Source organism: Megalops cyprinoides, chromosome 7, assembly GCF_013368585.1.
Source record: "Megalops cyprinoides isolate fMegCyp1 chromosome 7, fMegCyp1.pri, whole genome shotgun sequence".
NCBI classification, from domain to species: domain Eukaryota; kingdom Metazoa; phylum Chordata; class Actinopteri; order Elopiformes; family Megalopidae; genus Megalops; species Megalops cyprinoides.
Window position 1 is genome coordinate 13049205 of NC_050589.1, and position 16833 is coordinate 13066037.

Here is a 16833-nt window from a genome sequence, read left to right on the forward strand (position 1 = left end):
CTCGCGGGGACCTGTGGATCAGCTGGGAGGAGGGCATGAAGGTGTGCGGGGCGCGGCCTGGGAGAGTGGCAGGGCTTTTTGGGAAGGCAGGGGTGTGTGTGCAGGTGGTCAGAAGAGTAGGCGGGGCTTAAGGGAAGTGTAACAGGACCCTGCAGACATTTACCAAGAGAAGTGAGGCAGGAGCGGGGCAATGAGGTCGTTCAGAGAGGAACTGGCAACAGGACAGAATATTCAGCCAGCATCTAATCCTGTGACACATGCCTCCACAGCAGGTGTTCAGTGAGCCCTGGCTGGACGCCGATTGTTGTGTTGGACAGCGTCACATGCTGAAGTGTAATGGCGGCTTGGTTGTTGCGTGCCATAGTGTGACTAAGTGTAACGGGGGCTCTGGGTGCGCAGGTGTTTGAGGAGCTGCTGCTGGATGCTGATTGGAGCGTGAACGCAGGCAGCTGGATGTGGCTATCCTGCAGCTCCTTCTTCCAGCAGTTCTTCCACTGCTACTGCCCCGTGGGCTTCGGCCGCAGGACCGACCCCAATGGCGACTTCATCAGGTGGGTATCCCGTTCCCCCACCCCCCCCCCCCCCCCCCCAATGAGCGTCCGTTTCCACGGCCAACTGCTTCCACCTCCACTGCTGCTGCCTAATCCGCTCACGGGAACTCTGCTTCGGGCGTCCACGCACGAGCTCTCACTGCTCTTACCCATTTGGAACCGAAACGTTTCTGACCAGGGAGGCAGCTATAGGGTACACCTTTCTCCAGAGGCGACTGAAACCAGTGCTTTCCGTTCTGTGACAGGGGTGTGAATCGCTTCAGTTGGGCAGGCCTGTAAAGTATGCACTGAAAAGACCTTTTGTTTCATGACGCGCATAGTAATTAGAGCTAACTGAAATCTGTGCATGATCAATGGTAGTGGCAGAATTTTTCATTTTTTTATTTTTGTATATTTATATTTTTCCAGCAAATGCCTAGTCTTTCATCTCCTGCCTGGGAATGTCAGGGAAGTCATTTATTATTTGTTGAGGCAGACAGCAGACATCTCTTAGCCATTTTTTAACCCTGGGTATGATGTACTCAGCAGCACCATAATTTCAGTCAAGCAAATAGGCAGTCATCTTCTAAATACTATATTTCAAAAAGGAAGCCATGTTCTTTTATGAAAGGTTAGAAACATCGTAATTCATTTCCCTTATCATGGTAAATAATTATGAGCTACTGCACATACACTGTTATATATACTGATATACTACCACGTTATATACTACAATATGATTACAGATGGCCACATGGCTGTGGACACATTGTTTCATTTATTACTGAATTGATCGTAAACAATGTGTCAGGGCATTTTTTTTATTTTACTGGAAAACATTTGTTTTAAACAACAGAGATGAGGCCGCGTATTGAACCAGACAGTGTTATCTGACATTTCCCTCTTATTAAAGCTCCTACGGTTTTGCTAGTTTCCTGGCTGTATTAAAACAGTTGGACCGCATTAGCTTTGCAGCACCATCTTTACTGATCCTCAGAGAGTTTTTCATATCCCATGGAAATGAGACATCCTCGCGATTTTCCTCGTCTCGTTTGGGGCGGGGTGCTCGGGTCGCGGTCAGGTCTAGGTTAGCGGTCGCGGTCCAGTGGCGTTTCCATTGAGCAGGTGTTTAGCAGAACGTGTACCAGGATGGACCAGAAGGAGGAGGGTGGGGGGGGGGCACCACGCCTTTCTTCCTCCATCCGTCACAGGAGAACTGCAGACCCACAGGGGCAACAGGAGGGAGGCGGAGAGAGAGGGGAGACCCCTCCAAAGCTCCTGGTAAGTGCAGACCCAAACCACCATAGCCGAGCCCTCAGGGACACGGAAAGCCAGAGCCAAACGCGTCTCTCCTCACTGTCTCTGAAGTCGTTCATATTTTGGCAGCACATATATTCCTCTCTGCTTAGCAAGAGCGTAATTTTTAGGATGTGTTTTTTTTTTTTTTTTGTATGGTCTGTATAGTAGTTTGGTAAAGCCAATTAATCAAAACAAATCTCAGTTTGATTTTTAATGAGACTTTATGTGAACTGATGGGCTTTGGGTGTTGATTGTGTAAAATGGATCATATATTCATGTGTAGCCTTCTGTCTGTCTGTCGTGTGAAAATGGTAATGAGGTGAGTCAGGTCTGTGAGCACGTTGTCTCGGTGTGTGAATGTGATTCTTCATACCAGGCCTGTGACTACAGCCACAAGGCTCCTTTGCTGATGTGTCTGTTGTCTTTGTTTGCTTGGGTTTGGGGATTGGGTGAAAAGTTCAGCTATCCCTCTCCCCTTTGTAAATTGTGGTTGATTGCTTTTAAGACGAAAGCCATTCTCAACCAAAGCACCTGGGATCCTGTTAGCTGTGAATCGGGTGGATGCGTTTTCACGGCGCAGTGCGGTGGCCTGGTCTTGAAGTTGGTAGCGTCTCATTTCATCAAAAGGGATTTGAACCGCTTGGTAAGGAAGTGCTTACCTGGGCTGTGTTTGCTGGGCAAAGCACCACAAAGCTTTTTGCAGAGGGGGCTGATGGAAGGTGAAGTCCAGGGTTGGAATTGCAAATTTTGGGCTCTGGACTTCATTTCCCATCAGCCCTTTTTGCAAAACGCTTTATGGCACTCTGCCTGTTCAATGCAGCCCTGCCTCTTCAAGAGAATGAATAATTCCTGGCTTGCATGGGACACTGGCTCTATGACATGTACAGTCACACAGAAGATAAAACTGTGACTCCTGCTAAAGGAAAGCAAAATGTGTGCGGAAACTCTCCCTCCCTGCACTGGAGGCCTGGCCCTTTTCTCACACCGCAGTCTGTTATCAGTCTCCTCCATAATGGCTTGATGGGCAGGTTGTGAGCGATCCTGGCGAAATGGTTGTGTCCCTTTTGGCAAAATGAGGGGCCGACCAATAGCGCGAGGCAGATTACCGCGTTGCTCGTTCCGCGGTTAGCAGGTTTCTCTGCTTTGGCTTGGGATCACTGTCGTCTCAAAAGCGACCAATGGCAGTCGAAGCGGCAGGGAGTGGACCTGAACCTCTTATCCAGCCCACATCCTGGGAGGGGCTTGGGTTGGGGGGGGAGGGTCTGGGTGGGCGGGGGTGGGCGGGGTGGGGTGGGGTCACTGCCTCTGCTTTCTAACGCGTGTAATAGTAGGAATCTCCGTAGCCCTCAAAGCAGGCAGGACCTTGGCTTTAAACTGCGTCCGCCTGTCGACCTCGCAGCACCATCCACACCTCTGTCCGGGCTCTGGTAAGGTGGACCGAGTAGGTAGGTGGCCTTTCCCTGTCCAGGAAATCCAAAAAAGATAAACGATTCATTCAAATAATGAAAAAAAAAACGACTTGATGTGACCTCACGCCCAAAGCTGAGTGCCCTCGCTCTGAAGGACTGCTGTGCAGTGGGTCTGTGTGGTGGTGTCTCCTCCGCACTTACCTGCCCGTGAGGGGCACCCTGGAGAACGATGTTCTAACGCTGTTGCGCTGTCTGTGTCCTGACCGTGGGGGGCGGAGCCAGCACGCCAAGGCTCATGGTCCTCCAGCTGCTGGCTCTGACCCTACAAAACACACCAGCAGCTGATGTGATGTGTGTCTAAGAATTCTGTATTCCTTAGGAGCCCACAAAACCTGTGAAAGATGCACACACAAAACTGTAATTCAAACTGGGTCTGAAAGGGACAGATTCACTGTACAGCCATCAAAAACTAAACATGTACAGGACATTTGTAGCCATGAAAGTCCTTCAAACTGTAATCATTGTAGCAGACCAATGACAGCTCTGAACAGAATGTTTTTTATTGTAAAAATATATCAGCTTAATATTTTCCCATGTTTGAAATAAGATGCTCATAATGTTTCAGCTGAATAGTTTCCATTCTCTCTGTAATTGGCCTCTAAAGATATTGGTTGAAGAGAAAACCTTTGCTAATGTTTAATGTTGTGTCCTGCTCTTCCCCTATTGATTGTTTCAGTCAAACCATCTGCTCTTCTCTCTCTCTTTCTCTCTCTGTTTATAACCTGGTTATTGATATCTCTCACATTGTGTGTGATACCTGTTGCTATGGGCATGTGGAGGGTTAATTGATTGTGAAAGTCTGTTGTAGCTGGGAGAGCTGATGTTCCATGATTTGCTGCTCAAAGCTGCAGAGATTTGCTCAGATTTTATGTCATAAACTGGACAGTGACTCAGAGCCACATCTCTGTGTTTGACCTTTATTCAAGTAGGTATCGAGGGGCACAGAAACCAGCGAGAGGATCAGTAATCCACGGTGCTCTCCCATAATTCCTTATGAGAATCCAGAGAGAACGCAGAGAACAGGAAATGTGGGTCATATAGAGAAAAAAAATCTGTGCATTCATCAAACAAGCCCCATAAAGCAATACTATTTGTTTGGATTACATACACCTTAATTTATTATTACAATTATGACTTATTATTATATTTCCCCTGATCCTTCATATATTTCCCAGCTGGCTTTTCTCCTCCCTAAAGGCCTTTCAGAACCAAACCCTCCATGAAGGTCCCGGACATGGCCATGTATTTCCCCTCTGAGCAGAGCACCCTGCCTCTCAGCTTCTCTAGTATCCATGATGAGACTCTGCGGTTTAATCTCTCCCTATGCTTGCAGACGATATTTACCTGTTCTCCGAGGTTTCCCCGCCAAGTACATTTACGACCCCTGGAACGCCCCCGACTCGGTGCAGAGCGCTGCCAAGTGTGTCATCGGCGTTCACTACCCCAAGCCCATGGTGAACCACGCCGAGGCCAGCCGCCTCAACATCGAGAGGATGAAGCAGATCTACCAGCAGCTGTCGCGCTACCGAGGCCTGGGTGAGTGCCCGCGGCAGGAGACACAGTGACACAGACCCGGGCCTCCCACACTGTGCCTTCAGATGCAGAGCCTCAGGGTCGTTGTCTGTGTCCTGCCAGCTTTGTTCGCGAAGTCTCAAAGCCGGTCCCTTAAGTATTTCAGCCTGGGCCCATTTTGGACACAGCGTGTATCCCAGAGTTAGCAGTTCAGATTATTAGTTATTATGGTTATTAGAGTGTTTTTGCGGGTTACAGAAACGCAGGTGTTCCCACCTACAAAAGCAGACTGTCGCCTCCCGTTGCCCCACTTCTGCTAACGTGTCCATGGTTATTTGCTCAAATGTTGCTCCTTGTTCTGTCGCCTAATCTAATGTCCACAGTTCTTAGAAATTATCATCTGAAATTATAGAAGGGTTGTCTTTTTCAAGGCCATGTGAGTGACGTTGGACATGGTGTGTGTTGGCAGGCTTGCTGGCCTCAGTGCCGACCAATCACAATGGGAACGGGAATGGAGGTATGATGGCATACTCGCCAGGGGAGCAGCAGCAGCAGCAGCAGCAGCAGCAACCCAGCACCACGGCAACCCACGGTGAGTAAGCCACGCCCTCTCTGAGACAGTCACAGCCTCACCAATCACAGCACTGGTGCTGACGCCCTTTTACCCAATCACGCAGGAGGCGTGTCGGGGAGCTCGGTCGCCAGTGGCAACGGGAGCGGCAGCATCCTGTTGAACTTTGACAGTGAGGACCAGCCTGGACCAAGCGGAGTGAAACAGCATGGTGAGTGCTCACAGTAGGAGATAACTGGCCGCCGTGTCCATCTAATCTGACCACCCTGTCCATCTCGCCTGGCTATCCTGTTCATCTCACCTGGCCAATCAGTCCATTTCCTTTGGCCGCCCTGTCCTGGTCACCCTGGTGCAGCTGCGCTGTGCAGTAGGTGCAGTCATTGATCTCTCTCCTCACTCTCGTCTCTGTTCCAGGATTCCACACCACGTCTGACGGCGGACAAGGCGTGGCCAGTCAGCGGCTGTACCAGGCCAGCAGCACGCACGAGTTTGCCGTACCGCAGCATCCCAGCACAGGTAACGCAAAGCCCTGCCACACTCCAGGGCCAGACGTGAGCTGCTCTCAGGCAGGGCATCTTTATGGATTCTGTGTTTTTAGTCTACCAATTCTCTCTGATTCGGATGTTTAAGAGCGTGGTGATCTGTTTGTCAGTACTCATTACTGTGTCTCAGTGGTGTGTAACTCCTACATTATTGTTGTTGAGGAACACTGGACCAGTGCTGCTGTTGGTTTTGATGTTGATTGGCTGGGAAAGAAGGGGGAGGAGATGTGGGAGATGTGTGTGAGAGAGAGAGAGAGCAGTGAGAGAGAGAGAGAGAAAAGAAAGCGTGTGGGTGCATGGGGGGTGGCTCACGCTCTGGTGTTTCGGCACTGCAGGCCGGCTGAGTCACGGCGGGGGGAGTAGCTTAGGGAAGAGGGATCGCGAGCCGGAGCGTGTGGGCGGAGCTGAGGACGACACACACGCCACATCACGCAAGATGCAGCGGCAGAGCTCGGAGGTGAGTTACACCTGCGGTACACCTGCACTTTCACGGTCCGCATCAGGCAGTCCGGTTTGAGTGAGCAGAGCACTCCTGACAGTACAGCGGACACGCAGCGGGCCAACAGGGCGTAGAGTCTCAGCAGACTCAGAGTACTTCTGTATTGCAAAACAATTCATTTACATTTAAAGTCAAACTCTTTAAACCCAGGTTTATGCTCACTGAAGATGGCTGATGTGTAATACATCTCCCTGAAATGGGAGCAACATGGCCTTTCCCTTGATGTTACTTGCTGTGGCTTTTCTTCCAGCGGAGCTAGGATCTCCAGGAGGAACCCTTTACCACAGAAAACACCATCACCAGGAACATCAAGCTCAACAGGATCTACTTTTCTACATTTTTTTTGTTTGAGTATTTCTTATTGTGCTTACTCTGTACACCTTTTTATGATAAAACCTTTTTGGACCCCAATGCGAATTTTACAAGAAAAATCTGTCTGAACGAAATAATGCATACCTTAGATTTTTTATTTTTTAACTGGCATGTTCAAAGGTGAAAATGTGAGTGGCTAAGAATTGAGGTTGGGGGTGAAAGCGTTTGGGGTGTCTGCTGAGAGCTCATAGTAATCAGGAGAGCTGACAGACAAGAGCTGGGTCTCTCTGTGCGAGTTTTAAATCATCTATCATGGAGCAGAACACCTTTGCTCCTTATCCTCTCTTCCCCTGACGAAACAGGCATGGAACCAAGCAGCAAGTGCCAAATCCACCGGCATGTTGTTAGGAGATACGCACCTCTGTTACGCGTTTCCCCTGTGTGGAGAGATTAGGGACTTGATCAGTTTTGGGATGGGAAGAGCCCGCTGAAGGATTAGGTGTCTCAAACCCTGTCTCTGATCCCACAGCAATCAGGCATCCTTTATGCCCGTCCATGCCGGCTTGCGGCACCAGGGGGCAGTATTGTATGCGTCTGTAGTGAGCTGATAACTGAAGTCTTGGCCAGTAGCACCACTGTGTGAGTCAGAGTCACATGAGGGAGACTCACCTGCTGTGCAACTTATGTGTCCCTCTGTGTCCTCGTACACCACTGCCCCCTCATGGTAGTATCACCATACGTCTCCTGCACAGGTATTATTTAGAGTTGTACAAAGAAGTGTCTTTTTTTTACCACTTTTTTTGCGTTAGACCATGCTCTTCCTCAGAGCCTTCAGGGTTTCTGTGTTTACATGTGTGCTTCTTTTGAGCTGTTACAGATTTTGAATGTGACTACCCCTAAGGGGTCATATTCCACTGTGAACATGAGACTTGTACATACAAATACAGTTTATACATATATATATATATTTTTAATACTGCATGTATGTGACTTTGTAATACAGTGGGTAGAGTAGCTGTCAGCATTGAAGAAGAAAAAGGAGAAACTCCTGCTGTTGAGCAAGAGTAGCTCACACTTGTGGTGAAGGGTTTGTGAGCGAGGACGCCGCCAGACACGAGAGGCCAGGAGGGAAGCACTTTCACTGTCTTCTCAGCATCAGAGCGACCCAACCAGCAGGGGCATCTCACACACACACGCCCCCGTTCACAACACTCTGGCTAACTCTCGAACCCATGCTCTACCTCTTGGTGTAGAGGACAATGACTAAGGAGGGCACTATAGGGCCAGGGTAGGGTGAAGAAGTTGCCCTGGAAAGCTTTGTGGAGGGAAACTCAAATCAAGTCGTAAGTCATGCTTCAGTTTTAGAGACTGCATGCAGCTGTGGTCATGGTCACTTTCCAGGGGCTCTTAACACACTCTGGTCTTGTAGGTCTTCTTTCTGATTCGGAGTAATCTGCTGTGCCCTCGCTTCACCCCGGTCCTAACCTAGCCATACATTTTCACCTCTTATTTCCAAAAGGGTGTTTTTTTATCAAAAGCATTATGAGTCAAAAGCATTATGAAAAACAGTAATGATCACATTCTTAGTCAGTGTCTACTCGATACATCACATGATCAGTAAGCAAACAGTGTAGACATGTCACTCTGACCTCAACCAAATACTTTTCAGAGAAACAGTGTCTTTAACATGTGATAAGTGAGGATATGGGAGACCTACGTCCTCAGTGTTTTTGTAACATTTTTAATAAAACCAGAAAAGAAAAAACAAGAAGCTGAGACAATAAAAATAAACATGTAAGGGCCTTTTCTGCCACTAGTTCAACAAGCATCAGATGAGTGACTGGGTAACGTTAGGTTTATCCTTTTGCAGACAGTCCGATCAGCACAACAGCGGGGTTCCTTTTTGTTGCCCTTAACAACAACAAAAAAAAACATTCCTCATGTTCCAAGTCCGTCTGAAAGGAGCCCAGCTGAAGGACAGGACTGGGCCTCCCCTAAATACTGTACAGTAAATGTATAGGTTTGTTAGCAGCATCTGTTCTGACTGTTCATTTGCTTTCAGCACGTAGGTACACCTTTTTCCTCTCAAAAATGACATTGCCCTTGTCAATGTAGTGTTTGGGTCTGACTGTATTTGCTGCCAGATTGTTCACTGCCCAGTTTACAGTGACATTTTCTTTACATCAAACACATTAAATAATTAGGGGTGTTCCCACTACATTACAATTACTGAAGTCAGTCACTTTAGTCTTTGCTTGTGTTTTCCCCAGACAATCCCTAAGTCTTGGGCTTGAGAGGAAAAGCAAGGGCCATGTCACATATTACCTGTGAACTGGCAGTCACACAAGCACCGGCAAATAGAGACAACACCGTATGTCTGTGGTAGGAGCCACAGTGAAAACAAATGGACAGCCACAGATGGTGCTTCTGGTCCACTGGGGTATTCTGATTCAACACGGCATCAGTTCAACTCCTGTTCTTACTACAGGGCTCGTGCATTGCACTTCAGTGTGTTAAGAGTGCATAGCACCCTCTCAACACCCTCTAACACATCAAAGTCATTGAACTGTCCAAGTGCCAGAAGTACTGCATCCCCATTTTATAAGTGGAATGAACAGGAGTTTGAACTCCAATGCTATGTACCAGAAAGACAGGAGGAGTCGTCCATTTCTGTGCGTTTTACTGAGATTCTAGTGACAGTACAGTCATTGGCTTTAGGAGGAGGGGCTAGAAGGTGGGAGGAGGGGCTAGGAGTTATTCTAGAATGTCCCGTATTGCTCTTTGTAGACATACATCTGTTGTGTTATTGCGACTGTACATTACTGCAGCTGTGCTTTCTGATGAATAAAATGATCCAAGGTTAAGTTTTTCCTTTGTCTTCTCACTTCTGTTTTAAATTCAGTTTATGTCAGAGGAGAAATTAAATCCAAAAGAAAATGTGCTGTGTGAATATTGGTCTTCTTTCTTTGCTCTAGTCTGTGAATTGTTGTACTAGTGCTTAATCAGAACAAAATAAAAACTTGTTGCAACAGTGAAATCACCTGCTTTTTGTGTGTTTGTGTTTATTTTCATTGGTTCTCACAATAGTGGGCAACAGCTGTCACACGCTAATCAGTTCAATTAGTTCAATTATTAAAATAACTGCACAGAACACTTGGGTGTTGATACCACAAAAACAGTGAAACCTGCAGAAATGTAGACCCACAACAGATGTCCTAAAACCAAAATGGGACTAACTTTCAAAAGAATTCTGTTTCAGATAGTAGAGTTCCTCTACTGTTCAGTTTTCGAAAGCCACATGATTTGGCCATTCTTGGGGTCATTCAGATCCTTTGGCTCTGCAAGACATTTTATGTTCCTGTATGATGATGGCATTGGCCCTGCGCTCCATCAGCTACGCTATCAGAAATGCTCATTCCATCGCAAGCAGTGGTCGCCATCCACCCCGACATCAACGACAGGCTGTGTGACAAGATGCACCCCACACATCTCCAAAAGTCTTTCTTTTACACATACTTTTATTATATGGAAAATACAAATGCTGCATGTCCATACAGAACAGCTTCATCCGTGGCTGACAGAGAACCCTCCAGCTGTGCTGAAGGGCTGTCCTTACAGAGACATGTTTAAACACACTGAAAACATCACTGGGGAAAAAGTCTGTATCAACAGAGGCTATCATCTCACTTTGAGGACATTCTGTAAGGTTAGGAAGGTAAGCAACTGATCCAAAAGCTAAATAAATCACAGATTTTAGATGAGCCTTTGGGAATACTGCACTCACAGCTTGCTTTGTATACTTGATAAATATGACCACAGCTGTTTGTGCCAGGCTTATTCAAACCCTCCATTCCACCCAATTTCACATGGAAATGAGTGATACGCTTCATTTAAAAACCACAGGACAGCTCTATGGACTTCACCATCAGTTACAAAAAAGCTGAATGATTTGGACCCTTTTGATTGTGTGGATTCTCGCCCAGTTGGGAAACTGGGAAAATGTTCTTTACCAAAACATGGCTAACCATCAGCAGCACATCCAGCCAATATGAGTCCTGTGGAGACTTCACCTCACACTGCGTTTCAAGGCTTACAGCTCAGGCAAAAGAGGAGCTGAGCCATCCCAGGGTTAGACAGCCACTGGGAGTGAATCATAGTGAAATGTGTGTGCAACTCCAATATCACACAGAAGAAATTACCCCTGAAGCAGCCCCTCCCCAACACACACAGACACAAAATGCAGAGGAAAACTACACAAAGGCACTCAGAGAGCGCAGACAGAAAGACAGACAGGAAGAGTCTGCTTCCTTTCTGCACGGTCATGGAGAGATCTTCAGTCCTTTATGGCCCCTCCTCTGCTGCCTCACTCTGCCTTGTCCTTCGCCTTTTTCGTGAATGGAACTTTGCTGGCTACAGTAGATCCTACTGAGGACACGCCTCCTGCAACAGCAGACACACCCCCTTTCACCAGGCCCACACCTACAGCTGGGACAGCGGTCACAGCCGATTTGGTGATCTCCAGGCTCTTGCCTCCCAGCCAGGCCACGCCCCCCACCGTGGCACCCACCACCCCCTTGGTGGCGCTGAAGAGGCCCCCGGTCACACGCCAAATCATGCCAGGCTGGGTCACAGCATGCTCTTTCTCATCTGCAGACAGAAGCAGACAGCAGAGAAACATCACACAGCAGCAAGACATTTCATTGTTTTAACACTGGTTACAGTCCAGTCTATTTCAATATACTGCTGACCATAAACTAATTCAAGCCCTGAAGTTGTGTTTAACACAAAGTTAAATGAGGGAGATCCAAAGCCCAATGCATCTGAAAAAACAGACTGAAGAATCCAACTAAAATTCTCCATTAAACCTCATTTATGAAACTACAATGTGCATGTAAATACACTTTTATATAACTACCACCATATGTAGCAGAGCTGAAGTGATTAGCTCAGGTGAGTCATGCGTAAAGCCTTAGGTAGCGGGTAGCAGGTAGCTGAGTGGCTGCAGCAACTACGTCACTCCCCGAGACCTGGTTAAGTAGCGTTGTTGCCGACAGGCTAAGGGCAATTTGCCTTTAGCTCAACTAGCAACGACATTGGCTTTAAGGGGTTGGCAGCGTGCATAAGATCCTCGGTTCGAAACTCGCTCATTCGCTGACCCACGTAACATCAAATTAAACACAACACAAGATACCACCCGTTACACATAGGGCAACCCTGCATTCTCATGTAATGCAACACAAGCTGTTTCTTGGCTCTTTCACACACAGCAAATGCATTTGAAGATGATGTGCGTTTGTGAGCCGTTTGACCAAACACCTTGCAGAACTCCTGCAAAGGACAAACTCGGCCACGGATGCCGCACCTGTTCAGGGAAAGCCCGCATAAAAGGAAAGAAAGAGAGACACATGAGACAGGACAAGCGATCTGTCACCAGAAGTCTTTTATTGAGAGTATTCTTTGTTATTGTATTGTTTGCTGGTATGGACATTACAAAATCACTCATAAGAACAAATTGGGAAAAATTGTTAAGATCTGTGGAAAAATCATGGGGCTGCAGCAGGCTGACCTGTATCATCTGTACCTGACCAGGCTGACTGAGAAGGCAGACAAGATCTGCATGGATGCATCACATCCACTTTCAGCAGAGTTCCAGCTACTCCCTTCTGGTCGGAGGTATAGATACCCCAATATCAGAACCAACCAAGCAAAAAACTCATTTAATTCCCATGGCAATAACTCAATTAAACAAGATATGGTAGCCATGGGAGTCTGGGGCAAAACATGGACTAGGGGGGATGCATTTTATGCACTTTAAATGTCTGCCTTGACTGTGATGGTATGTATGATGGCTGCTATGGACAATTTTGGACTTTTGTCTTGTTTATTTGATGTTTTAATGTGTCTATGTTTTGTGCTGTACCACAAATTGCCTCTTGGAGGACATTAAAGTTTTCTATCTATCTATCTAGTCGTAAGTGCTGTGCACTGTTTTCAGTGTAGTCAGACTAGTGCTGTTGCTAGCAAGGAGTTTGTTAGTGCGTTACCACTGTGCTTTCTCAATCTTTTGCTAGACATTGCTACTTTTGTTTATCTGTTTATCAATCTCCATGCTTAGAAGTGTTAGTTTAAGCGAGAAAGCGATTCATGGGTCAGCACTTTGTTGTGGTAATTAAATAGGCGTCCTCTACACTTGTGAGACTATTTTTGCTTGTGCTGTACTCTACCTCATTTGTAAGTTGCTTTGGATAAAAGTGTTTGCCAAATGAAAAAATGTAAATGTTAAACAGGAGAGATATACCTGTGTCGGAATACAGTTAATAAGATGGCAGCATATGTCTTTTTGGAGAGTTGAGATCTTATACCTTTCAAAAGCATTACTGTACATATTCTCAACAGCATTTATGAAATGAGCAATGAACAGTGAAAAGCATTTTCACCTCCGACAGGTTCGCATGCAGACAGTTCTGGCTCCCTCTGGTCAGGACAGCTTCCCTGCTGCACATCTGAGTTGACATTCTGATACAAAAAAGTAGATTTATATTTCATAACAATACACCCGATAACATCAGAACATGAACACTGACATGACTTAAAATGATATGTGCTGACATCATCCACCCTCAGTTTGTACAGTTTGTAACTCTGAGCTTGTAGTTTTAATGTGTTGAAAACAAGGTGAATATGCATATTAAACATTACTGAGTTTGACACAGCCCAAGTCTTGATTTAAAAGTATGAATATCCAATGAATAATATCTCTGTCCTTATCGTGTTTTGTTTCACTTCCTCAGTTTATTGCCACCTTTCATGTCACGCTCAACTAGCGTAAAAGGTTTTAGTCTTTTCTTGGCAATCAAACAACATTCACAGCCTCTAGTTACTCCTGATAGAAGCCAAACATAAGCTGCATTCCTTAAAAAACATTAACAGAGATAACTCTGCAGATGTGATTTTAAACCAACAACCGAGCTTGCACATCCATTTCCCATGAAAACACCAAGTCAACATTTCAGCGTTTTTGATTTCTGATTGGTTGGATGGACACTACGAAACTTAGAGATGGAAAAATTAACTGACAGTTCTACAGTGCATGGCTCTTGATTGAAGACTAGATCATAGCAACATTTCTCTCATATATGTAATTTAAAATTGACATATTAAAAAAATCATTTATTACATTTATTTTTGACAGTTTTACTATTATTGGTTTTGTGTTGTGCAGTATAAGGGGCGTTTCTGGTGGGGTTTAGGACACTGGCGACACCTAATTTAGGACACCTAAATAATAATAATAATAATAATAATAATAATAATAATAATAATAATAATAATAATATAACATTATTATTATTTTCTGAAATCATTTTTAGCCCCCTAACGTTAGATTTTGTGAACTTGTCTGTAGAGACGGGGCACGCAGTTGCAGGTTCAAATGGCTTTATTTAAACAGGTTTATACCACGGTGTGGTTAAATACTTGTTGCTGATTGGCTGGAGGGGTGTGCATTATTCCCTTCCCCATTATTTCACTTCAGGGTGGTTAACAGCCCCTTGGCCCTCGCCGTGGGGCCGCATCACACCACCCTGTCATGGTTTATTTCCACAGAACTTCACCGCCATTCCTTACTTAGAAAGTGTCTGGTTATAGTTCCATGGTGTGAATAGTGTCAAAGAACATTAGCTGACGTAGTTCTCTAGAGATTATTGCCTAATGTTAGCTTTCTGAGCTAGTCTGCTTTCACAGTTGCCAGCCAAGGAGCTAACTGATGCACTTTATTATTTTAGTTAAAGTAGCCACATGTTTCTTATTCTGATTGAATAATTGAAAGAATTGATCTGTATGGGCTTTATGGTATATTTACAGTACATTTGAACCATTATTATCATACACTACAATAGACCACCTAATTAGGTTGCTTCTGAAGGTAACATTGTGTACCTAACTGAATTGAGGTTTGCCAAAGTGAAAGGAGTTGAATACTTTTGCAAACAGCATATTCCATTTTTCATTTTCTTAAAATATTTTGTGGTGTAAAACTCATGTTATTTAGGCTACTAGTAATTCATTAAACGTATTATTGTTTTAAATTAAAATATCATATATAGAGAAAAATTAATGTATTAATTGTTATCCAGTGAAATGAGTGATTTAACAGGGGGGTTGAACACTTTTGCAAGGCACTGTATGCATGTCACATTCTCATTAGGGGCTGAGCCCCCCTAAAGGTTTGATCCTAGAATCGCCCCTGATTTAGGATAGGCTACTTAGCTAGCTAGCCAGTTCCCCTAGCTAGTTAGCTACTGCTATCTTGAAAGACTGGGGAAAACTGGGGAAATCTAGAACCGGGCCTGCTAAAATATAGGCCTGTATTGTTTTACACGTTTACAGCACAGTGTAGCGAAGTATTTTAAATTATTTCGTCGCTCCCGCTCGTCGCAATTTATCACGAATTGTCTGCCTGTCCAGTGTGAATATCCAACAAAATACGCTGTGCCTACGCCGAAGCGAGCTGACGTCTAGGGGGCGGTGTTGGGGTTCACGACTAGGTCTCATAATTAACCACTGTAAGCTTTCTGTCTGTTATTTTTAACCTCTGTATTGAATCAGTGTGCTGTTGCTAGGTCTCAAAAGAAATGCAGACAACCGTATCTCATGAGCTTTCACACACACAAAAAAGAAACACCACTTGTCTGTGTTCGTTGTATAATAGTGCTTGCTTCTTGACGTAACAGGTCAACTTGAATAGTTTATACAAAATATAAATTAGTTTTCCAGTTGTACTTGGAGAAGTTTATTTGGTATCTGCTTACACTTTAGGCCTGATGAACTTAACCTGATGAACTCCAAAATTAAATCCGCAAAATCTAGTCAGTTAGTCAACTAGACTGTAACAGCACAGACACGCCATATCACTACCTCGGCTACACAATTATAGAACATTTAGACAAAGTTAACGGTGAAGAGAAACATTGACTTCCAGGTACCAGCCGCTTATTGGCTACTGGCGTGGCGTTTTAAGTACGTAAACCCGCAACTTTTTCGCAAACTGTCACAATCATCATAAAATTTAGACTGCGGACTTAAGCTGAAAGGTCATACAACTGTGCTGGTTATGAGGGACTCGACCCGTGTGTTTTGTAAAGCATAACACCCCACTTTGTCATACTACTTTACAGACTTGTCTATGTGGCATTCTGCGCCGTTTTGCATTACCTAAACGCGTAGTTTAACTTAGAACCTCAAACGGATTTTAATGGACGTCGATCGACATGTTTGGCGGTCACCCTTCAAATATGTATCTTATATTCTAAGCGATTCATAGTGTAAAACCAAGACCAAAACAAAAGTTCTTCGACTCTTAACTTAAAGACAGCATGGAAGAAAAGCGGTCACAACAATAAGACAAGATACAGTATTGAAATGGAGTTCCTACCTTCACCATTGTTTCCAGCAATTTCCAGGCCAAATAATACTCTTAAAACACACCTGGGACAGACAATTGCAGCGTCTGCCTCCCGAGAGTTCCGTTCGTTGCTCAACAAACACGGGTTATAACAAACAAAACTCGTTTAGACTAGGGCACTACTTTTGCACGTATCAAAGGCATACGCTCGGAGAGTTTTTCGTATTGAAACAGACGCACGGACAACATTGAGCAATAGCACTACAACACGATTCTTAAAACTTTACAGCATCACGGTATCTCTATCGCTCTCTCTCCCTCTCTGCCGACGTGGCGCTGCTACTAGTCCCTGAGCTGTTACCAATACAATTTTTTCTGTCTCCGGATCTTGCGTCACTTGGAACGCAAAGCAAAAATCTGTGAAAAGAAGAGGCTATAATGAGATAATGGCAAAACTTATTACTTTAGTCATATTTCTTTATTTCGCCCTTTCTTCCTCCTTTCCACTTTGTCTTCTTCCTCTATTTTTACGCATTATATATTGTTCGTATAGCCCTTTTTGCCATGCCCAATGAATTCCGATGTTCTATTGGCATTAGTTGCGCTCAGAATGCGGATATCGAGGCTAATTGGAGAATCGCGGACATCCGTTAGCTAGCATTCTCCCAGCTTCTCTGCGTAAAATACCTCCACTTC

At 45.2% G+C, this 16833-nt stretch overlaps 2 protein-coding genes across 2 annotated transcripts in view; one reads left to right on the forward strand and one right to left on the reverse strand.

Moving 5' to 3' along the window:
- LOC118781218 (cryptochrome-1-like) overlaps positions 1–8500 on the forward strand; it is a 27014-nt gene extending 18514 nt beyond the window's left edge. Inside the window, exons 8-15 of the mRNA XM_036534154.1 lie at positions 1–41; positions 400–551; positions 4632–4834; positions 5280–5402; positions 5488–5592; positions 5796–5897; positions 6259–6380; positions 6673–8500. The exon at positions 1–41 is cut by the window's left edge and continues 271 nt beyond it. Coding sequence (XP_036390047.1) covers positions 1–41; positions 400–551; positions 4632–4834; positions 5280–5402; positions 5488–5592; positions 5796–5897; positions 6259–6380; positions 6673–6681 — 857 coding nt within the window. The 3' untranslated portion in view covers positions 6682–8500. The remainder of the gene's footprint in view (positions 42–399; positions 552–4631; positions 4835–5279; positions 5403–5487; positions 5593–5795; positions 5898–6258; positions 6381–6672) is intronic.
- A 1560-nt stretch (positions 8501–10060) lies between these two features.
- LOC118780788 (transmembrane protein 263-like) lies at positions 10061–16485 on the reverse strand. Its single transcript, XM_036533473.1, has 3 exons — positions 16168–16485; positions 13172–13250; positions 10061–11381 (listed from the first exon to the last, which is right to left on the reverse strand). The coding sequence occupies exons 1-3, from the start codon at positions 16174–16176 to the stop codon at positions 11098–11100; spliced, it is 372 nt and encodes a 123-aa protein (XP_036389366.1). The 5' UTR covers positions 16177–16485; the 3' UTR covers positions 10061–11097.
- Positions 16486–16833: the final 348 nt, after the last annotated feature.